At 48.8% G+C, this 25,858-nt stretch overlaps 1 protein-coding gene across 1 annotated transcript in view; it reads right to left on the minus strand.

Annotated features, from left to right (window-relative positions):
• Nucleotides 1-234: 234 nt before the first annotated feature.
• Nucleotides 235-25,858, minus strand: part of LOC139566241 (radixin-like) — a 107,565-nt gene continuing 81,941 nt past the window's right edge. Inside the window, exons 12-14 of the mRNA XM_071387280.1 lie at nucleotides 5,604-5,857; nucleotides 5,224-5,460; nucleotides 235-3,578 (exon numbers count right to left, since the gene is read on the minus strand). Coding sequence (XP_071243381.1) covers nucleotides 3,414-3,578; nucleotides 5,224-5,460; nucleotides 5,604-5,857 — 656 coding nt within the window. The 3' untranslated portion in view covers nucleotides 235-3,413. The remainder of the gene's footprint in view (nucleotides 3,579-5,223; nucleotides 5,461-5,603; nucleotides 5,858-25,858) is intronic.

The raw sequence follows: 25,858 nt of genomic DNA on the forward strand, positions 1-25,858 counted from the left end.
ACAAGTCAATGGCAATTAGTGCTGTTAATTTGGCTTTACATTTCCTGATGTGATCAATGTTAGTGGCAGCTGACCAGATAGAGGACAGTGAGAAAAAACATTTTCAGATCAAAAGATGAACTGCTCATTGTATGTTCTTGTTATCAAGAAGGTGTCGTCTGCACTGCATTAATTAAACCATGAATGAACAGTGTTGTTCGAGGTTCATGTCTAAAGAATCACTGACATTCAAAATCACTTATCAACATAACTTTTACTGGTGTCAGAGGTACCAATCATTTAAACCAATACTATATTTGTTACATATATACAATATAAAAAAGATAAAGGCAACTTCATTTGAAACTTTTGTGAAACCAATGGACTAAGCTCCATCCGGGCCTTTATCTTACAGAAACACTAGTATGAACATAAGGAAAAACTGAACCGCATACGTGACAGCTGGTTCCAACACAGGCATCACTGACACGGCTCTCATTGGAGGCGACACAAGCGGGCTAACAGGCTCAGCCAATGGGAAAAGCCCAACTCAATGCACCCTGCCCTAAATATGGGGGATGCTGGCATGTAGAGGAGTTCTTTTCACCTCTAGTGAGCTACTGATGCATGCTGGTAGATAGTTTGATCTTGGAACACATTACAAAAATAAGTTGGAAGCACAGTTTTTTCACCTGCTATGGCAAATACAACCCCTATATTTGGACACTCACTGGGTTAACGAAAAGGCAGGTTTGGGTCAAGCCCCTTCAGTGTCCTCCGGATCCAAACAAGTGCTTTATTTTATTAAAACTCTGGCTTTAAGATCAACTTAAACCAGCTGTCTAGTGTAGCATAATACATTCCATCCAATTGCAAAAAAAAAAAAACTGAACACTCGGGTTCATTCAAAACGCACCAGTAACATTTATCCACAAAGCTGGAGTTAATTTGATTTGGAGTGAGTAAAAAGGTTGTGTGAGAAAAGATCAAGGTCTGAAAATGTTTTTATTGGCCTGTTCTCTATTCCCACTGAACATAACATTTAAATCTGCAGAATTATAAGATTGAGATGGGGGGGGGGTTGCCCCAAGAGGCTGGGTCCCTCTAATGAGAGCGTATAAATAGGGGGGCACATTCACCTCTAACATCTGCACTGGTCTGTCTCTTCACAGTCCTAAAATGGTGGCACTCTGCCATTGAGTTTCCATCCATCCTGCTGACAGCTGTGGCAGAGAAAATGGTGAGCAGATCTGTCCAGCAGCAGAGGAGAAACATGACGGTCCTATTCTGGCCCCAGTTGGCTGTCGGCAGATGCAGGTCCCGAGTCCAAACAGCACTTAACAATAACCAGTCAAACCAGCTCCACAGGACAGACACCCTGTCTACACAGCCTGGGTCACTGCAGTCCTCAACCTTACTACTGCACAGTATCGGAACAGTCCACTACAGACTCACAGCCGTGTCCTCAGTGTTGGATTGGCTTGCGTGACCTTTGATCTTCTGTATAATTTAGGTGTAGTTACAGTTCAGAGAAACTTCAGTAACAGAAGGTAGTAACACAAGGTAGATATCTCAAAGAGACCACCATGTAAAACTAGCTCCAAACTTAATATCATTTTTTTAATCAATTGTCTCCACTAGTGACACTTCAATGCGTCATCGCTTGAAAGTACATCTGGCATAAAAATAGCACTCATTTCAGTTGAAATGTTAACCAATAAAGCTACATCGCCTCCTAGTCTGAACTAGTCAAGCCACAGTCAAAACTCAATCTGTGGGAGGGGATTTGAGACCGAGTGTTTGTTTGGTCAGTCACCATGGTTACAGTATTGAGGTAGAGCTCTGTTCTCCGATGAGGACTGACGTTTTCATGGGCTCTCCAGCCAGAAAGACCATGGTATACCTCTTCAAAAGTTACTACTATGCAGACAGACAATACTGGCACTCTCACACCACTTAAGCATCTCTGTCTTTTCCAGGCCTTTGTGAGCTGGTAGGCAGAGGAAACCATCTATGGTGACTGGACATGAAACATTAGGAGTCAGCTCACAGGAGCTAAACTAACAGCTTTCGCTCTCTCTTCCTACCTGTCTGTCGCAGACGCACACACACCTAACCAATTAGCTTATCTCCATCATACTATGATGGACAAATGTGTTTCTCTACAACAGTATGACATCAAGCCTCACACCTCTCCTCAAGACTGGTGTAGTGGCTTTGCACTGATGCTCAGAGTCTAGATAGTAGGGCCGTTCCACAAAATGACTTCCTTTTGCATCCCTTTGATATTTTAAGTAGAAATGGTGAATCAATATAGACATTTTAAAAGCCTGTTCTTTTCAAATGAAGTGCTCTTTAATATAGACCACATGGTAAATTCAATAAATCTGATTTTTATATGAATAAAGACTTAGTGGCAAAATTCGTCACTCGCCTCCGACTTCCCGGGAGACTTTAACCCAGTTAACATCAATTTCTCCAGATTTTCACCATCATTGTTAAGCAATAGTTATTTTGTTGCTTTGAAAGTCATTTCTGAAGACTTTATTTCATGCGATTAGTGATTCATTTTAAGGTTACAAAAAAAACCTGGTCTCTCATTAAGGTCAACCCTGTTACGACAACTGAACGCTCACTTTAATATGGTGAAAATATTCCTTTCTAAATGTATTTTTCTACAATAGAAAACATTGAATATCTAATAGTCAAATCATAGTGTAAAAGCAGGAGAGCTTGTTCCACTCTTTTTGGCCATTTTGTGGTAGAAGACAGTGGGTCGAGTATAAAACGTCAACCCTGTTACCCATAGGCTCATTTCTTTTAAAACAATGAAATGTTTTGAAAATTGTTCACAACATAACTGAATGGATCGAGCCCCTAACACAAGCCTCTACCAGCCTCGGACCAATCTACCTTCAAAGTTAACAATGAGAACAGAGAACTTAACAAACAGGGCTTCAATAAAACGTGTCATAACCATAGATCAGAACAAAAGCAAAAAGGTTTTGAAAGTACCAGACAGCATCAATACGTTAAGTTGAAGACAACCGAGTCAGTAATACTAAAGCATTGCATACTAGCTTTCTGGCAAGAACAACAAAGCTTCCCATGGCCCTGTTCGCTTAAAAATCCAATCTTTCCCATTTTGGTTTTTCTTGTGTCTCCACATTAGATATTTGAAAGCAAAGCACAGACGCATTCTTTGCAATACAAGGAGAATACCACTTTCGGAACGGTGCAAAGCGTTGCTTGCGCCCGATTCCTGATGGAGATGCGGGCAGAGCTTTGGCAAAGTTTGAGGCGGTGGCGGCCGTGCCCTCTGGAACCTTTGCGGGTATGGGTACGGGGAAAAGGGGGGAGTGTAGGAGGGACAGCGCCTGTTGTTTTGGCGAAAAGCGAGTCGCCAACGAACGGATGGGGGAACCCAGAACAGATCACATGGACTCAAACTCGTCGATGCGCTGCTTGGTGTTGCCCAGGCGGATCTGACGTAGGGTCTTGTACTTGTCTCTCCCGGCCTTCACGTTCTCCGCGTGAAGCATGTCATTCTGGGTCTTCATGGTATCGTCTATGGCTTCAGCCAGCTCCGAGCTCAACACCTGGTGGAGGAGAGACAGGGAGAGGGTAGAGAGAGATGGAGAAAGGGAGAGGGTAGAGAGAGATGGAGAAAGGGAGGGGGTAGAGAGAGATGGAGAAAGGGAGGGGGTAGAGAGAGATGGAGAAAGGGAGGGGGTAGAGAGCGATGGAGAAAGGGAGGGGGTAGAGAGCGATGGAGAAAGGGAGGGGGTAGAGAGAGATGGAGAAAGGGAGGGGGTAGAGAGCGATGGAGAAAGGGAGGGGGTAGAGAGCGATGGAGAAAGGGAGGGGGTAGAGAGCGATGGAGAAAGGGAGGGGGTAGAGAGCGATGGAGAAAGGGAGGGGGTAGAGAGCGATGGAGAAAGGGAGGGGGTAGAGAGCGATGGAGAAAGGGAGGGGGTAGAGAGCGATGGAGAAAGGGAGGGGGTAGAGAGCGATGGAGAAAGGGAGGGGGTAGAGAGCGATGGAGAAAGGGAGGGGGTAGAGAGCGATGGAGAAAGGGAGGGGGTAGAGAGCGATGGAGAAAGGGAGGGGGTAGAGAGCGATGGAGAAAGGGAGGGGGTAGAGAGCGATGGAGAAAGGGAGGGGGTAGAGAGCGATGGAGAAAGGGAGGGGGTAGAGAGCGATGGAGAAAGGGAGGGGGTAGAGAGAGATGGAGAAAGGGAGGGGGTAGAGAGAGATGGAGAAAGGGAGGGGGTAGAGAGAGATGGAGAAAGGGAGGGGGTAGAGAGAGATGGAGAAAGGGAGGGGGTAGAGAGAGATGGAGAAAGGGAGGGGGTAGAGAGAGATGGAGAAAGGGAGGGGGTAGAGAGAGATGGAGAAAGGGAGGGGGTAGAGAGAGATGGAGAAAGGGAGGGGGTAGAGAGAGATGGAGAAAGGGAGGGGGTAGAGAGAGATGGAGAAAGGGAGGGGTAGAGAGAGATGGAGAAAGGGAGGGGTAGAGAGATGGAGAAAGGGGGGGGGTAGAGAGAGATGGAGAAAGGGGGGGTAGAGAGAGATGGAGAAAGGGGGGGGTAGAGAGAGATGGAGAAAGGAGGGGGTAGAGAGATGGAGAAAAGGAGGGGGTAGAGAGAGATGGAGAAAAGGAGGGGGTAGAGAGAGATGGAGAAAGGGAGGGGGTAGAGAGAGATGGAGAAAGGGGGGGTAGAGAGAGATGGAGAAAGGGAGGGGTAGAGAGAGATGGAGAAAGGGAGGGGTAGAGAGAGATGGAGAAAGGGAGGGTAGAGAGAGATGGAGAAAGGGAGGGTAGAGAGAGATGGAGAAAGGGGGGGTAGAGAGAGATGGAGAAAGGGGGGGTAGAGAGAGATGGAGAAAGGGGGGGTAGAGAGAGATGGAGAAAGGGGGGGTAGAGAGAGATGGAGAAAGGGAGAGGGTAGAGAGAGATGGAGAAAGGGGGGGTAGAGAGAGATGGAGAAAAGGGGGATAGAGAGAAATGGAGAAAGGGGGGGTAGAGAGAGATGGAGAAAGGGGGGGTAGAGAGAGATGGAGAAATGGGGGGTAGAGAGAGATGGAGAAAGGGGGGGTAGAGAGAGATGGAGAAAGGGGGGGGTAGAGAGAGGGTTAATTGATTGAAACCTCTCAATGACAGTTAACGCCACCCAGCAACTAAAGAAAGCCCTTTAAGGGGAGGTCATCAGGTCTTGGGGTTAAAGGTCAGAGGGGACTGACCTGCAGCTGCTTCTTGAGGCGCTCGTTCTTCTGGGCCTCGGTGACGCGCTCCTCCTCACTGCGCAGGTCCAGGGCACTCACACCCTCCAGGGAGAGCTCGGCGGCGTCCTCAGCGTGGTTCTCGTCCTGCTCCTCGTGCTCGCTCTCCGTGGAGCCGCCCGCTGGTGTCGACGGGATCGTCATCACAGTCTTCAGCTCCTCCTTGGTCTTCTCCAGGTCGTCCTGGGCTGAGATGGCCTGGGGAGAAGGTGAGTTATGGGACTTATTCAGGAAGGTGCAACGTTATAGAACATTTCAGTACAACCTACAACTGACTGATTCTATACAGTGTAGTCTATATTGTAACCAGGACACAGTGTAGAATGTAGGGAGGTGGTTACCTTCTGCTGCCATTCAGTGGCCTCCTCTTCCTTTTTCCTCTTGGCTTCCTCCAGCAGGGCTATTTTGGCGGTGAACTCGCCCAGCTCAGCGGCCAGCTGTTCCTGGTTCTTCATCTGGTCAGCGGCCTGCCTGGCCAGCTCTGCCTTGGCCTCCTCCGCTGCCTGTCTCTCCCTCTCCAGCCTCTCCGCCTCCTCCCTGGCTCTCTTCCTCTCCTGCTCCAGCTCCAGGGCCCTGCGTGTCTGCTCCTCCAACTCTGTGACCATGAACAAAATACACAAAGTCCGTTAGCCCGTCTCAAAAAACAACCCTTTTCGCTGTTCTTCCTCAAACCATGTCCAGCAGCACCCACAATTTTTACAATGTGACCAATGGGATGCTTGGTCAGCCATGATCTCACAAATAATGTGATTGACTGTAAGAACAAAACGACAAAGGAAAAATTATATAACAGGCAGGAAATGCCTATAAAAAGTGAGAGAGGACCCGCACACAACAGTAAAAACAATATGGAACAAAAAGAAAACAACATGGATGTCTCTGTCAACACACCGCCCAAGTCAGTCTATACCACTGGAACACAATGTGGATGTCTCTCTGTCAACACACCGCCCAAGTCAGTCTATACCACTGGAACACAATGTGGATGTCTCTCTGTCAACACACCGTCCAAGTCAGTCTATACCACTGGAACACAATGTGGATGTCTCTCTGTCAACACACCGCCCAAGTCAGTCTATACCACTGGAACACAATGTGGATGTCTCTCTGTCAACACACCGCCCAAGTCAGTCTATACCACTGGAACACAATGTGGATGTCTCTCTGTCAACACACCGCCCAAGTCAGTCTATACCACTGGAACACAATGTGGAGGTCTCTACACACCGCCCAAGTCAGTCTATACCACTGGAACACAATGTGGATATCTCTCTGTCAACACACCGCCCAAGTCAGTCTATACCACTGGAAACAATGTGGCTGTCTCTCAACACACCGCCCAAGTCAGTCTATACCACTGGAACACAATGTGGATGTCTCTGTCAACACACCGCCCAACTCAGTCTATACCACTGGAACACAATGTGGATGTCTCTACACACCGCCCAAGTCAGTCTATACCACTGGAACACAATGTGGATGTCTCTCAACACACCGCCCAAGCCAGTCTATACAACTGGAACACAATGTGGATGCCTCTCTGTCAACACACCGCCCAAGTCAGTCTATACCACTGGAACACAATGTGGATGTCTCTACACACCGCCCAAGTCAGTCTATACCACTGGAACACAATGTGGATATCTCTCTGTCAACACACCGCCCAAGTCAGTCTATACCACTGGAAACAATGTGGCTGTCTCTCAACACACCGCCCAAGTCAGTCTATACCACTGGAACACAATGTGGATGTCTCTCTGTCAACACACCGCCCAACTCAGTCTATACCACTGGAACACAATGTGGATATCTCTCTGTCAACACACCGCCCAAGTCAGTCTATACCACTGGAACACAATGTGGATGTCTCTCCGTCAACACACCGCCCAAGTCAGTCTATACCACTGGAACACAATGTGGATGTTACTCTGTCAACACACCGCCCAAGTCAGTCTATACCACTGGAACACAATGTGGAGGTCTCTCAACACACCGCCCATGTCAGTCTATACCACTGGAACACAATGTGGATGTATCTCTGTCAACACACCGCCCAAGTCAGTCTATACCACTGGAACACAATGTGGATATCTCTCTGTCAACACACCGCCCAAGTCAGTCTATACCACTGGAACACAATGTGGATGTCTCTCTGTCAACACACCGCCCAAGTCAGTCTATACCACTGGAACACAATGTGGCTGTCTCCCTCTCTCAACACACCGCCCAAGTCAGTCTATACCACTGGAACACAATGTGGATGTCTCTCAACACACCGCCCAAGCCAGTCTATACAACTGGAACACAATGTGGATGCCTCTCTGTCAACACACCGCCCAAGTCAGTCTATACCACTGGAACACAATGTGGATGTCTCTCTGTCAACACACCGCCCAAGTCAGTCTATACCACTGGAACACAATGTGGATGTCTCTCTGTCAACACACCGCCCAAGTCAGTCTATACCACTGGAACACAATGTGGATGTCTCTCTGTCAACACACCGCCCAAGTCAGTCTATACCACTGGAACACAATGTGGATGTCTCTCTGTCAACACACCGCCCAAGTCAGTCTATACCACTGGAACACAATGTGGATGTCTCTCTGTCAACACACCGCCCAAGTCAGTCTATACCACTGGAACACAATGTGGAGGTCTCTACACACCGCCCAAGTCAGTCTATACCACTGGAACACAATGTGGATATCTCTCTGTCAACACACCGCCCAAGTCAGTCTATACCACTGGAACACAATGTGGATGTCTCTCTGTCAACACACCGCCCAAGTCAGTCTATACCACTGGAACACAATGTGGATGTCTCTCTGTCAACACACCGCCCAAGTCAGTCTATACCACTGGAACACAATGTGGATGTCTCTGTCAACACACCGCCCAAGTCAGTCTATACCACTGGAACACAATGTGGAGGTCTCTACACACCGCCCAAGTCAGTCTATACCACTGGAACACAATGTGGATATCTCTCTGTCAACACACCGCCCAAGTCAGTCTATACCACTGGAAACAATGTGGCTGTCTCTCAACACACCGCCCAACTCAGTCTATACCACTGGAACACAATGTGGATATCTCTCTGTCAACACACCGCCCAAGTCAGTCTATACCACTGGAACACAATGTGGATGTCTCTACACACCGCCCAAGTCAGTCTATACCACTGGAACACAATGTGGATGTCTCTCAACACACCGCCCAAGCCAGTCTATACAACTGGAACACAATGTGGATGCCTCTCTGTCAACACACCGCCCAAGTCAGTCTATACCACTGGAACACAATGTGGATGTCTCTATACACCGCCCAAGTCAGTCTATACCACTGGAACACAATGTGGATATCTCTCTGTCAACACACCGCCCAAGTCAGTCTATACCACTGGAAACAATGTGGCTGTCTCTCAACACACCGCCCAAGTCAGTCTATACCACTGGAACACAATGTGGATGCCACTCTGTCAACACACCGCCCAAGTCAGTCTATACCACTGGAACACAATGTGGATGTCTCTCTGTCAACACACCGCCCAAGTCAGTCTATACCACTGGAACACAATGTGGATATCTCTCCGTCAACACACCGCCCAAGTCAGTCTATACCACTGGAACACAATGTGGATGTCTCTCTGTCAACACACCGCCCAAGTCAGTCTATACCACTGGAACACAATGTGGAGGTCTCTCAACACACCGCCCAAGTCAGTCTATACCACTGGAACACAATGTGGATGCCACTCTGTCAACACACCGCCCAAGTCAGTCTATACCACTGGAACACAATGTGGATGTCTCTCTGTCAACACACCGCCCAAGTCAGTCTATACCACTGGAACACAATGTGGATATCTCTCTGTCAACACACCGCCCAAGTCAGTCTATACCACTGGAACACAATGTGGATGTCTCTCTGTCAACACACCGCCCAAGTCAGTCTATACCACTGGAACACAATGTGGCTGTCTCCCTCTCTCAACACACCGCCCAAGTCAGTCTATACCACTGGAACACAATGTGGATGTCTCTCAACACACCGCCCAAGCCAGTCTATACAACTGGAACACAATGTGGATGCCTCTCTGTCAACACACCGCCCAAGTCAGTCTATACCACTGGAACACAATGTGGATGTCTCTCTGTCAACACACCGCCCAAGTCAGTCTATACCACTGGAACACAATGTGGATATCTCTCTGTCAACACACCGCCCAAGTCAGTCTATACCACTGGAACACAATGTGGATGTCTCTACACACCGCCCAAGTCAGTCTATACCACTGGAACACAATGTGGATGTCTCTCTGTCAACACACCGCCCAACTCAGTCTATACCACTGGAACACAATGTGGATATCTCTCTGTCAACACACCGCCCAAGTCAGTCTATACCACTGGAACACAATGTGGATGTCTCTCCGTCAACACACCGCCCAAGTCAGTCTATACCACTGGAACACAATGTGGATGTATCTCCGTCAACACACCGCCCAAGTCAGTCTATACCACTGGAACACAATGTGGATGTCTCTCCGTCAACACACCGCCCAAGTCAGTCTATACCACTGGAACACAATGTGGCTGTCTCTCTGTCAACACACCGCCCAAGTCAGTATATACCACTGGAAAACAATGTGGATGTCTCTCTGTCAACACACCGCCCAAGTCAGTCTATACCACTGGAACACAATGTGGATGTCTCTCTGTCAACACACCGCCCAAGTCAGTCTATACCACTGGAACACAATGTGGATATCTCTCTGTCAACACACCGCCCAAGTCAGTCTATACCACTGGAACACAATGTGGATGTCTCTACACACCGCCCAAGTCAGTCTATACCACTGGAACACAATGTGGATATCTCTCTGTCAACACACCGCCCAAGTCAGTCTATACCACTGGAAACAATGTGGCTGTCTCTCAACACACCGCCCAAGTCAGTCTAATGTGGATGTCTCTCTGTCAACACACCGCCCAAGTCAGTCTATACCACTGGAACACAATGTGGATATCTCTCTGTCAACACACCGCCCAAGTCAGTCTATACCACTGGAACACAATGTGGATGTCTCTCTGTCAACACACCGCCCAAGTCAGTCTATACCACTGGAACACAATGTGGATGTCTCTCTGTCAACACACCGCCCAAGTCAGTCTATACCACTGGAACACAATGTGGAGGTCTCTACACACCGCCCAAGTCAGTCTATACCACTGGAAACAATGTGGCTGTCTCTCAACACACCGCCCAAGTCAGTCTATACCACTGGAACACAATGTGGATGTCTCTCTGTCAACACACCGCCCAACTCAGTCTATACCACTGGAACACAATGTGGATATCTTCTCTGTCAACACACCGCCCAAGTCAGTCTATACCACTGGAACACAATGTGGATGTCTCTACACACCGCCCAAGTCAGTCTATACCACTGGAACACAATGTGGATGTCTCTCAACACACCGCCCAAGCCAGTCTATACAACTGGAACACAATGTGGATGCCTCTCTGTCAACACACTGCCCAAGTCAGTCTATACCACTGGAACACAATGTGGATGTCTCTATACACCGCCCAAGTCAGTCTATACCACTGGAACACAATGTGGATATCTCTCTGTCAACACACCGCCCAAGTCAGTCTATACCACTGGAAACAATGTGGCTGTCTCTCAACACACCGCCCAAGTCAGTCTATACCACTGGAACACAATGTGGATGTCTCTCTGTCAACACACCGCCCAACTCAGTCTATACCACTGGAACACAATGTGGATATCTCTCTGTCAACACACCGCCAAAGTCAGTCTATACCACTGGAACACAATGTGGATGTCTCTCCGTCAACACACCGCACAAGTCAGTCTATACCACTGGAACACAATGTGGATGTCTCTCTGTCAACACACCGCCCAAGTCAGTCTATACCACTGGAACACAATGTGGAGGTCTCTCAACACACCGCCCAAGTCAGTCTATACCACTGGAACACAATGTGGATGTCTTTCTGTCAACACACCGCCCAAGTCAGTCTATACCACTGGAACACAATGTGGATATCTCTCTGTCAACACACCGCCCAAGTCAGTCTATACCACTGGAACACAATGGGGATGTCTCTCTGTCAACACACCGCCCAAGTCAGTCTATACCACTGGAACACAATGTGGCTGTCTCCCTCTCTCAACACACCGCCCAAGTCAGTCTATACCACTGGAACACAATGTGGATGTCTCTCAACACACCGCCCAAGCCAGTCTATACAACTGGAACACAATGTGGATGCCTCTCTGTCAACACACCGCCCAAGTCAGTCTATACCACTGGAACACAATGTGGATGTCTCTCTGTCAACACACCGCCCAAGTCAGTCTATACCACTGGAACACAATGTGGATATCTCTCTGTCAACACACCGCCCAAGTCAGTCTATACCACTGGAACACAATGTGGATGTCTCTACACACCGCCCAAGTCAGTCTATACCACTGGAACACAATGTGGATGTCTCTCTGTCAACACACCGCCCAACTCAGTCTATACCACTGGAACACAATGTGGATATCTCTCTGTCAACACACCGCCCAAGTCAGTCTATACCACTGGAACACAATGTGGATGTCTCTCCGTCAACACACCGCCCAAGTCAGTCTATACCACTGGAACACAATGTGGATGTATCTCCGTCAACACACCGCCCAAGTCAGTCTATACCACTGGAACACAATGTGGATGTCTCTCCGTCAACACACCGCCCAAGTCAGTCTATACCACTGGAACACAATGTGGATGTATCTCCGTCAACACACCGCCCGAGTCAGTCTATACCACTGGAACACAATGTGGATGTCTCTCCGTCAACACACCGCCCAAGTCAGTCTATACCACTGGAACACAATGTGGCTGTCTCCCTCTCTCTCAACACACCACCCAAGTCAGTATATACCACTGGAAAACAATGTGGATGTCTCTCTGTCAACACACCGCCCAAGTCAGTCTATACCACTGGAACACAATGTGGATGTCTCTCCGTCAACACACCGCCCAAGTCAGTCTATACCACTGGAACACAATGTGGCTGTCTCCCTCTCTCTCAACACACCACCCAAGTCAGTATATACCACTGGAAAACAATGTGGATGTCTCTCTGTCAACACACCGCCCAAGTCAGTCTATACCACTGGAACACAATGTGGATGTCTCTCTGTCAACACACCGCCCAAGTCAGTCTATACCACTGGAACACAATGTGGATATCTCTCTGTCAACACACCGCAAAAGTCAGTCTATACCACTGGAACACAATGTGGATGTCTCTACACACCGCCCAAGTCAGTCTATACCACTGGAACACAATGTGGATGTCTCTCTGTCAACACACCGCCCAAGTCAGTCTATACCACTGGAACACAATGTGGATGTCTCTCTGTCAACACACCGCCCAAGTCAGTCTATACCACTGGAACACAATGTGGAGGTCTCTCAACACACCGCCCAAGTCAGTCTATACCACTGGAACACAATGTGGATGCCACTCTGTCAACACACCGCCCAAGTCAGTCTATACCACTGGAACACAATGTGGATGTCTCTCCGTCAACACACCGCCCAAGTCAGTCTATACCACTGGAACACAATGTGGCTGTCTCCTTCTCTCTCAACACACCACCCAAGTCAGTATATACCACTGGAAAACAATGTGGATGTCTCTCTGTCAACACACCGCCCAAGTCAGTCTATACCACTGGAACACAATGTGGATGTCTCTCCGTCAACACACCGCCCAAGTCAGTCTATACCACTGGAACACAATGTGGCTGTCTCCCTCTCTCTCAACACACCACCCAAGTCAGTATATACCACTGGAAAACAATGTGGATGTCTCTCTGTCAACACACCGCCCAAGTCAGTCTATACCACTGGAACACAATGTGGATATCTCTCTGTCAACACACCGCAAAAGTCAGTCTATACCACTGGAACACAATGTGGATGTCTCTACACACCGCCCAAGTCAGTCTATACCACTGGAACACAATGTGGATATCTCTCTGTCAACACACCGCCCAAGTCAGTCTATACCACTGGAACACAATGTGGCTGTCTCCCTCTCTCAACACACCGCCCAAGTCAGTCTATACCACTGGAACACAATGTGGATGTCTCTCAACACACCGCCCAAGCCAGTCTATACAACTGGAACACAATGTGGATGCCTCTCTGTCAAAACACCGCCCAAGTCAGTCTATACCACTGGAACACAATGTGGATGTCTCTCTGTCAACACACCGCCCAAGTCAGTCTATACCACTGGAACACAATGTGGATGTCTCTCTGTCAACACACCGCCCAAGTCAGTCTATACCACTGGAACACAATGTGGATGTCTCTCTGTCAACACACCGCCCAAGTCAGTCTATACCACTGGAACACAATGTGGATGTCTCTCTGTCAACACACCGCCCAAGTCAGTCTATACCACTGGAACACAATGTGGATATCTCTCTGTCAACACACCGCCCAAGTCAGTCTATACCACTGGAACACAATGTGGATGTCTCTCTGTCAACACACCGCCCAAGTCAGTCTATACCACTGGAACACAATGTGGCTGTCTCCCTCTCTCAACACACCGCCCAAGTCAGTCTATACCACTGGAACACAATGTGGATGTCTCTCAACACACCGCCCAAGCCAGTCTATACAACTGGAACACAATGTGGATGCCTCTCTGTCAACACACCGCCCAAGTCAGTCTATACCACTGGAACACAATGTGGATGTCTCTACACACCGCCCAAGTCAGTCTATACCACTGGAACACAATGTGGATGTCTCTCAACACACCGCCCAAGCCAGTCTATACAACTGGAACACAATGTGGATGCCTCTCTGTCAACACACCGCCCAAGTCAGTCTATACCACTGGAACACAATGTGGATGTCTCTATACACCGCCCAAGTCAGTCTATACCACTGGAACACAATGTGGATATCTCTCTGTCAACACACCGCCCAAGTCAGTCTATACCACTGGAAACAATGTGGCTGTCTCTCAACACACCGCCCAAGTCAGTCTATACCACTGGAACACAATGTGGATGTCTCTCTGTCAACACACCGCCCAACTCAGTCTATACCACTGGAACACAATGTGGATATCTCTCTGTCAACACACCGCCCAAGTCAGTCTATACCACTGGAACACAATGTGGATGTCTCTCCGTCAACACACCGCCCAAGTCAGTCTATACCACTGGAACACAATGTGGATGTCTCTCTGTCAACACACCGCCCAAGTCAGTCTATACCACTGGAACACAATGTGGAGGTCTCTCAACACACCGCCCAAGTCAGTCTATACCACTGGAACACAATGTGGATGCCACTCTGTCAACACACCGCCCAAGTCAGTCTATACCACTGGAACACAATGTGGATGTCTCTCTGTCAACACACCGCCCAAGTCAGTCTATACCACTGGAACACAATGTGGATATCTCTCTGTCAACACACCGCCCAAGTCAGTCTATACCACTGGAACACAATGTGGATGTCTCTACACACCGCCCAAGTCAGTCTATACCACTGGAACACAATGTGGATGTCTCTCTGTCAACACACCGCCCAACTCAGTCTATACCACTGGAACACAATGTGGATATCTCTCTGTCAACACACCGCCCAAGTCAGTCTATACCACTGGAACACAATGTGGATGTCTCTCCGTCAACACACCGCCCAAGTCAGTCTATACCACTGGAACACAATGTGGATGTATCTCCGTCAACACACCGCCCAAGTCAGTCTATACCACTGGAACACAATGTGGATGTCTCTCCGTCAACACACCGCCCAAGTCAGTCTATACCACTGGAACACAATGTGGCTGTCTCCCTCTCTCTCAACACACCACCCAAGTCAGTATATACCACTGGAAAACAATGTGGATGCCACTCTGTCAACACACCGCCCAAGTCAGTCTATACCACTGGAACACAATGTGGATGTCTCTCTGTCAACACACCGCCCAAGTCAGTCTATACCACTGGAACACAATGTGGATATCTCTCTGTCAACACACCGCCCAAGTCAGTCTATACCACTGGAACACAATGTGGATGTCTCTACACACCGCCCAAGTCAGTCTATACCACTGGAACACAATGTGGATATCTCTCTGTCAACACACCGCCCAAGTCAGTCTATACCACTGGAAACAATGTGGCTGTCTCTCAACACACCGCCCAAGTCAGTCTAATGTGGATGTCTCTCTGTCAACACACCGCCCAAGTCAGTCTATACCACTGGAACACAATGTGGATATCTCTCTGTCAACACACCGCCCAAGTCAGTCTATACCACTGGAACACAATGTGGAGGTCTCTACACACCGCCCAAGTCAGTCTATAGCACTGGAAACAATGTGGCTGTCTCTCAACACACCGCCCAAGTCAGTCTATACCACTGGAACACAATGTGGATGTCTCTCTGTCAACACACCGCCCAACTCAGTCTATACCACTGGAACACAATGTGGATATCTCTCTGTCAACACACCGCCCAAGTCAGTCTATACCACTGGAACACAATGTGGATGTCTCTACACACCGCCCAAGTCAGTCTATACCACTGGAACACAATGTGGATGTCTCTCAACACACCGCCCAAGCCAGTCTATACAACTGGAACACAATGTGGATGCCTCTCTGTCAACACACCGCCCAAGTCAGTCTATACCACTGGAACACAATGTGGATGTCTCTATACACCGCCCAAGTCAGTCTATACCACTGGAACACAATGTGGATATCTCTCTGTCAACACACCGCCCAAGTCAGTCTATACCACTGGAACACAATGTGGCTGTCTCTCAACACACCGCCCAAGTCAGTCTATACCACTGGAACACAATGTGGATGTCTCTCTGTCAACACACCGCCCAACTCAGTCTATACCACTGGAACACAATGTGGATATCTCTCTGTCAACACACCGCCCAAGTCAGTCTATACCACTGGAACACAATGTGGATGTCTCTCCGTCAACACACCGCACAAGTCAGTCTATACCACTGGAACACAATGTGGATGTCTCTCTGTCAACACACCGCCCAAGTCAGTCTATACCGCTGGAACACAATGTGGATGTCTCTCAACACACCGCCCAAGCCAGTCTATACAACTGGAACACAATGTGGATGCCTCTCTGTCAACACACCGCCCAAGTCATTCTATACCACTGGAACACAATGTGGATGTCTCTCTGTCAACACACCGCCCAAGTCAGTCTATACCACTGGAACACAATGTGGATATCTCTCTGTCAACACACCGCCCAAGTCAGTCTATACCACTGGAACACAATGTGGATGTCTCTACACACCGCCCAAGTCAGTCTATACCACTGGAACACAATGTGGATGTCTCTCTGTCAACACACCGCCCAACTCAGTCTATACCACTGGAACACAATGTGGATATCTCTCTGTCAACACACCGCCCAAGTCAGTCTATACCACTGGAACACAATGTGGATGTATCTCCGTCAACACACCGCCCAAGTCAGTCTATACCACTGGAACACAATGTGGATGTCTCTCCGTCAACACACCGCCCAAGTCAGTCTATACCACTGGAACACAATGTGGCTGTCTCCCTCTCTCTCAACACACCACCCAAGTCAGTATATACCACTGGAAAACAATGTGGATGTCTCTCTGTCAACACACCGCCCAAGTCAGTCTATACCACTGGAACACAATGTGGATGTCTCTCCGTCAACACACCGCCCAAGTCAGTCTATACCACTGGAACACAATGTGGCTGTCTCCCTCTCTCTCAACACACCACCCAAGTCAGTATATACCACTGGAAAACAATGTGGATGTCTCTACACACCGCCCAAGTCAGTCTATACCACTGGAACACAATGTGGATATCTCTCTGTCAACACACCGCCCAAGTCAGTCTATACCACTGGAACACAATGTGGATGTCTCTCTGTCAACACACCGCCCAAGTCAGTCTATACCACTGGAACACAATGTGGCTGTCTCCCTCTCTCAACACACCGCCCAAGTCAGTCTATACCACTGGAACACAATGTGGATGTCTCTCAACACACCGCCCAAGCCAGTCTATACAACGGGAACACAATGTGGATGCCTCTCTGTCAACACACCGCCCAAGTCAGTCTATACCACTGGAACACAATGTGGATATCTCTCTGTCAACACACCGCCCAAGTCAGTCTATACCACTGGAACACAATGTGGATGTCTCTCTGTCAACACACCGCCCAAGTCAGTCTATACCACTGGAACACAATGTGGAGGTCTCTACACACCGCCCAAGTCAGTCTATACCACTGGAAACAATGTGGCTGTCTCTCAACACACCGCCCAAGTCAGTCTATACCACTGGAACACAATGTGGATGTCTCTCTGTCAACACACCGCCCAACTCAGTCTATACCACTGGAACACAATGTGGATATCTCTCTGTCAACACACCGCCCAAGTCGGTCTATACCACTGGAACACAATGTGGATGTCTCTACACACCGCCCAAGTCAGTCTATACCACTGGAACACAATGTGGATGTCTCTATACACCGCCCAAGTCAGTCTATACCACTGGAACACAATGTGGATATCTCTCTGTCAACACACCGCCCAAGTCAGTCTATACCACTGGAACACAATGTGGCTGTCTCTCAACACACCGCCCAAGTCAGTCTATACCACTGGAACACAATGTGGATGTCTCTCTGTCAACACACCGCCCAACTCAGTCTATACCACTGGAACACAATGTGGATATCTCTCTGTCAACACACCGCCCAAGTCAGTCTATACCACTGGAACACAATGTGGATGTCTCTCCGTCAACACACCGCACAAGTCAGTCTATACCACTGGAACACAATGTGGATGTCTCTCTGTCAACACACCGCCCAAGTCAGTCTATACCGCTGGAACACAATGTGGAGGTCTCTCAACACACCGCCCAAGTCAGTCTATACCACTGGAACACAATGTGGATGTCTTTCTGTCAACACACCGCCCAAGTCAGTCTATACCACTGGAACACAATGTGGATATCTCTCTGTCAACACACCGCCCAAGTCAGTCTATACCACTGGAACACAATGGGGATGTCTCTCTGTCAACACACCGCCCAAGTCAGTCTATACCACTGGAACACAATGTGGCTGTCTCCCTCTCTCAACACACCGCCCAAGTCAGTCTATACCACTGGAACACAATGTGGATGTCTCTCAACACACCGCCCAAGCCAGTCTATACAACTGGAACACAATGTGGATGCCTCTCTGTCAACACACCGCCCAAGTCATTCTATACCACTGGAACACAATGTGGATGTCTCTCTGTCAACACACCGCCCAAGTCAGTCTATACCACTGGAACACAATGTGGATATCTCTCTGTCAACACACCGCCCAAGTCAGTCTATACCACTGGAACACAATGTGGATGTCTCTACACACCGCCCAAGTCAGTCTATACCACTGGAACACAATGTGGATGTCTCTCTGTCAACACACCGCCCAACTCAGTCTATACCACTGGAACACAATGTGGATATCTCTCTGTCAACACACCGCCCAAGTCAGTCTATACCACTGGAACACAATGTGGATGTATCTCCGTCAACACACCGCCCAAGTCAGTCTATACCACTGGAACACAATGTGGATGTCTCTCCGTCAACACACCGCCCAAGTCAGTCTATACCACTGGAACACAATGTGGCTGTCTCCCTCTCTCTCAACACACCACCCAAGTCAGTATATACCACTGGAAAACAATGTGGATGTCTCTCTGTCAACACACCGCCCAAGTCAGTCTATACCACTGGAACACAATGTGGATGTCTCTCTGTCAACACACCGCCCAAGTCAGTCTATACCACTGGAACACAATGTGGATATCTCTCTGTCAACACACCGCCCAAGTCAGTCTATACCACTGGAACACAATGTGGATATCTCTCTGTCAACACACCGCCCAAGTCAGTCTATACCACTGGAACACAATGTGGCTGTCTCCCTCTCTCAACACACCGCCCAAGTCAGTCTATACCACTGGAACACAATGTGGATGTCTCTCAACACACCGCCCAAGCCAGTCTATACAACTGGAACACAATGTGGATGCCTCTCTGTCAACACACCGCCCAAGTCAGTCTATACCACTGGAACACAATGTGGATGTCTCTCTGTCAACACACCGCCCAAGTCAGTCTATACCACTGGAACACAATGTGGATATCTCTCTGTCAACACACCGCCCAAGTCAGTCTATACCACTGGAACACAATGTGGATGTCTCTACACACCGCCCAAGTCAGTCTATACCACTGGAACACAATGTGGATGTCTCTCTGTCAACACACCGCCCAACTCAGTCTATACCACTGGAACACAATGTGGATATCTCTCTGTCAACACACCGCCCAAGTCAGTCTATACCACTGGAACACAATGTGGATGTCTCTCCGTCAACACACCGCCCAAGTCAGTCTATACCACTGGAACACAATGTGGATGTATCTCCGTCAACACACCGCCCAAGTCAGTCTATACCACTGGAACACAATGTGGATGTCTCTCCGTCAACACACCGCCCAAGTCAGTCTATACCACTGGAACACAATGTGGCTGTCTCCCTCTCTCTCAACACACCACCCAAGTCAGTATATACCACTGGAAAACAATGTGGATGTCTCTCTGTCAACACACCGCCCAAGTCAGTCTATACCACTGGAACACAATGTGGATGTCTCTCTGTCAACACACCGCCCAACTCAGTCTATACCACTGGAACACAATGTGGATATCTCTCTGTCAACACACCGCCCAAGTCAGTCTATACCACTGGAACACAATGTGGATGTCTCTACACACCGCCCAAGTCAGTCTATACCACTGGAACACAATGTGGATATCTCTCTGTCAACACACCGCCCAAGTCAGTCTATACCACTGGAAACAATGTGGCTGTCTCTCAACACACCGCCCAAGTCAGTCTAATGTGGATGTCTCTCTGTCAACACACCGCCCAAGTCAGTCTATACCACTGGAACACAATGTGGATATCTCTCTGTCAACACACCGCCCAAGTCAGTCTATACCACTGGAACACAATGTGGATGTCTCTCTGTCAACACACCGCCCAAGTCAGTCTATACCACTGGAACACAATGTGGCTGTCTCCCTCTCTCAACACACCGCCCAAGTCAGTCTATACCACTGGAACACAATGTGGATGTCTCTCTGTCAACACACCGCCCAAGTCAGTCTATACCACTGGAACACAATGTGGAGGTCTCTACACACCGCCCAAGTCAGTCTATAGCACTGGAAACAATGTGGCTGTCTCTCAACACACCGCCCAAGTCAGTCTATACCACTGGAACACAATGTGGATGTCTCTCTGTCAACACACCGCCCAACTCAGTCTATACCACTGGAACACAATGTGGATATCTCTCTGTCAACACACCGCCCAAGTCAGTCTATACCACTGGAACACAATGTGGATGTCTCTCCGTCAACACACCGCACAAGTCAGTCTATACCACTGGAACACAATGTGGATGTCTCTCTGTCAACACACCGCCCAAGTCAGTCTATACCGCTGGAACACAATGTGGAGGTCTCTCAACACACCGCCCAAGTCAGTCTATACCACTGGAACACAATGTGGATGTCTTTCTGTCAACACACCGCCCAAGTCAGTCTATACCACTGGAACACAATGTGGATATCTCTCTGTCAACACACCGCCCAAGTCAGTCTATACCACTGGAACACAATGGGGATGTCTCTCTGTCAACACACCGCCCAAGTCAGTCTATACCACTGGAACACAATGTGGCTGTCTCCCTCTCTCAACACACCGCCCAAGTCAGTCTATACCACTGGAACACAATGTGGATGTCTCTCAACACACCGCCCAAGCCAGTCTATACAACTGGAACACAATGTGGATGCCTCTCTGTCAAAACACCGCCCAAGTCAGTCTATACCACTGGAACACAATGTGGATGTCTCTCTGTCAACACACCGCCCAAGTCAGTCTATACCACTGGAACACAATGTGGATGTCTCTCTGTCAACACACCGCCCAAGTCAGTCTATACCACTGGAACACAATGTGGATGTCTCTCTGTCAACACACCGCCCAAGTCAGTCTATACCACTGGAACACAATGTGGATGTCTCTCTGTCAACACACCGCCCAAGTCAGTCTATACCACTGGAACACAATGTGGATATCTCTCTGTCAACACACCGCCCAAGTCAGTCTATACCACTGGAACACAATGTGGATGTCTCTCTGTCAACACACCGCCCAAGTCAGTCTATACCACTGGAACACAATGTGGCTGTCTCCCTCTCTCAACACACCGCCCAAGTCAGTCTATACCACTGGAACACAATGTGGATGTCTCTCAACACACCGCCCAAGCCAGTCTATACAACTGGAACACAATGTGGATGCCTCTCTGTCAAAACACCGCCCAAGTCAGTCTATACCACTGGAACACAATGTGGATGTCTCTCTGTCAACACACCGCCCAAGTCAGTCTATACCACTGGAACACAATGTGGATGTCTCTCTGTCAACACACCGCCCAAGTCAGTCTATACCACTGGAACACAATGTGGATGTCTCTCTGTCAACACACCGCCCAAGTCAGTCTATACCACTGGAACACAATGTGGATGTCTCTCTGTCAACACACCGCCCAAGTCAGTCTATACCACTGGAACACAATGTGGATGTCTCTCTGTCAACACACCGCCCAAGTCAGTCTATACCACTGGAACACAATGTGGATGTCTCTCTGTCAACACACCGCCCAAGTCAGTCTATACCACTGGAACACAATGTGGATGTCTCTCTGTCAACACACCGCCCAAGTCAGTCTATACCACTGGAACACAATGTGGATGTCTCTCTGTCAACACACCGCCCAAGTCAGTCTATACCACTGGAACACAATGTGGAGGTCTCTACACACCGCCCAAGTCAGTCTATACCACTGGAACACAATGTGGATATCTCTCTGTCAACACACCGCCCAAGTCAGTCTATACCACTGGAACACAATGTGGATGTCTCTCTGTCAACACACCGCCCAAGTCAGTCTATACCACTGGAACACAATGTGGATGTCTCTCTGTCAACACACCGCCCAAGTCAGTCTATACCACTGGAACACAATGTGGATGTCTCTCTGTCAACACACCGCCCAAGTCAGTCTATACCACTGGAACACAATGTGGAGGTCTCTACACACCGCCCAAGTCAGTCTATACCACTGGAACACAATGTGGATATCTCTCTGTCAACACACCGCCCAAGTCAGTCTATACCACTGGAAACAATGTGGCTGTCTCTCAACACACCGCCCAAGTCAGTCTATACCACTGGAACACAATGTGGATGTCTCTCTGTCAACACACCGCCCAACTCAGTCTATACCACTGGAACACAATGTGGATATCTCTCTGTCAACACACCGCCCAAGTCAGTCTATACCACTGGAACACAATGTGGATGTCTCTACACACCGCCCAAGTCAGTCTATACCACTGGAACACAATGTGGATGTCTCTCAACACACCGCCCAAGCCAGTCTATACAACTGGAACACAATGTGGATGCCTCTCTGTCAACACACCGCCCAAGTCAGTCTATACCACTGGAACACAATGTGGATGTCTCTATACACCGCCCAAGTCAGTCTATACCACTGGAACACAATGTGGATATCTCTCTGTCAACACACCGCCCAAGTCAGTCTATACCACTGGAAACAATGTGGCTGTCTCTCAACACACCGCCCAAGTCAGTCTATACCACTGGAACACAATGTGGATGTCTCTCTGTCAACACACCGCCCAACTCAGTCTATACCACTGGAACACAATGTGGATATCTCTCTGTCAACACACCGCCCAAGTCAGTCTATACCACTGGAACACAATGTGGATGTCTCTCCGTCAACACACCGCCCAAGTCAGTCTATACCACTGGAACACAATGTGGATGTCTCTCTGTCAACACACCGCCCAAGTCAGTCTATACCACTGGAACACAATGTGGAGGTCTCTCAACACACCGCCCAAGTCAGTCTATACCACTGGAACACAATGTGGATGCCACTCTGTCAACACACCGCCCAAGTCAGTCTATACCACTGGAACACAATGTGGATGTCTCTCTGTCAACACACCGCCCAAGTCAGTCTATACCACTGGAACACAATGTGGATATCTCTCTGTCAACACACCGCCCAAGTCAGTCTATACCACTGGAACACAATGTGGATGTCTCTACACACCGCCCAAGTCAGTCTATACCACTGGAACACAATGTGGATGTCTCTCTGTCAACACACCGCCCAACTCAGTCTATACCACTGGAACACAATGTGGATATCTCTCTGTCAACACACCGCCCAAGTCAGTCTATACCACTGGAACACAATGTGGATGTCTCTCCGTCAACACACCGCCCAAGTCAGTCTATACCACTGGAACACAATGTGGATGTATCTCCGTCAACACACCGCCCAAGTCAGTCTATACCACTGGAACACAATGTGGATGTCTCTCCGTCAACACACCGCCCAAGTCAGTCTATACCACTGGAACACAATGTGGCTGTCTCCCTCTCTCTCAACACACCACCCAAGTCAGTATATACCACTGGAAAACAATGTGGATGTCTCTCTGTCAACACACCGCCCAAGTCAGTCTATACCACTGGAACACAATGTGGATGTCTCTCTGTCAACACACCGCCCAAGTCAGTCTATACCACTGGAACACAATGTGGATATCTCTCTGTCAACACACCGCCCAAGTCAGTCTATACCACTGGAACACAATGTGGATGTCTCTACACACCGCCCAAGTCAGTCTATACCACTGGAACACAATGTGGATATCTCTCTGTCAACACACCGCCCAAGTCAGTCTATACCACTGGAAACAATGTGGCTGTCTCTCAACACACCGCCCAAGTCAGTCTAATGTGGATGTCTCTCTGTCAACACACCGCCCAAGTCAGTCTATACCACTGGAACACAATGTGGATATCTCTCTGTCAACACACCGCCCAAGTCAGTCTATACCACTGGAACACAATGTGGAGGTCTCTACACACCGCCCAAGTCAGTCTATAGCACTGGAAACAATGTGGCTGTCTCTCAACACACCGCCCAAGTCAGTCTATACCACTGGAACACAATGTGGATGTCTCTCTGTCAACACACCGCCCAACTCAGTCTATACCACTGGAACACAATGTGGATATCTCTCTGTCAACACACCGCCCAAGTCAGTCTATACCACTGGAACACAATGTGGATGTCTCTACACACCGCCCAAGTCAGTCTATACCACTGGAACACAATGTGGATGTCTCTCAACACACCGCCCAAGCCAGTTTATACAACTGGAACACAATGTGGATGCCTCTCTGTCAACACACCGCCCAAGTCAGTCTATACCACTGGAACACAATGTGGATGTCTCTATACACCGCCCAAGTCAGTCTATACCACTGGAACACAATGTGGATATCTCTCTGTCAACACACCGCCCAAGTCAGTCTATACCACTGGAACACAATGTGGCTGTCTCTCAACACACCGCCCAAGTCAGTCTATACCACTGGAACACAATGTGGATGTCTCTCTGTCAACACACCGCCCAACTCAGTCTATACCACTGGAACACAATGTGGATATCTCTCTGTCAACACACCGCCCAAGTCAGTCTATACCACTGGAACACAATGTGGATGTCTCTCCGTCAACACACCGCACAAGTCAGTCTATACCACTGGAACACAATGTGGATGTCTCTCTGTCAACACACCGCCCAAGTCAGTCTATACCGCTGGAACACAATGTGGAGGTCTCTCAACACACCGCCCAAGTCAGTCTATACCACTGGAACACAATGTGGATGTCTTTCTGTCAACACACCGCCCAAGTCAGTCTATACCACTGGAACACAATGTGGATATCTCTCTGTCAACACACCGCCCAAGTCAGTCTATACCACTGGAACACAATGGGGATGTCTCTCTGTCAACACACCGCCCAAGTCAGTCTATACCACTGGAACACAATGTGGCTGTCTCCCTCTCTCAACACACCGCCCAAGTCAGTCTATACCACTGGAACACAATGTGGATGTCTCTCAACACACCGCCCAAGCCAGTCTATACAACTGGAACACAATGTGGATGCCTCTCTGTCAACACACCGCCCAAGTCATTCTATACCACTGGAACACAATGTGGATGTCTCTCTGTCAACACACCGCCCAAGTCAGTCTATACCACTGGAACACAATGTGGATATCTCTCTGTCAACACACCGCCCAAGTCAGTCTATACCACTGGAACACAATGTGGATGTCTCTACACACCGCCCAAGTCAGTCTATACCACTGGAACACAATGTGGATGTCTCTCTGTCAACACACCGCCCAACTCAGTCTATACCACTGGAACACAATGTGGA

Source organism: Salvelinus alpinus, chromosome 38, assembly GCF_045679555.1.
Source record: "Salvelinus alpinus chromosome 38, SLU_Salpinus.1, whole genome shotgun sequence".
NCBI classification, from domain to species: Eukaryota; Metazoa; Chordata; class Actinopteri; order Salmoniformes; family Salmonidae; genus Salvelinus; species Salvelinus alpinus.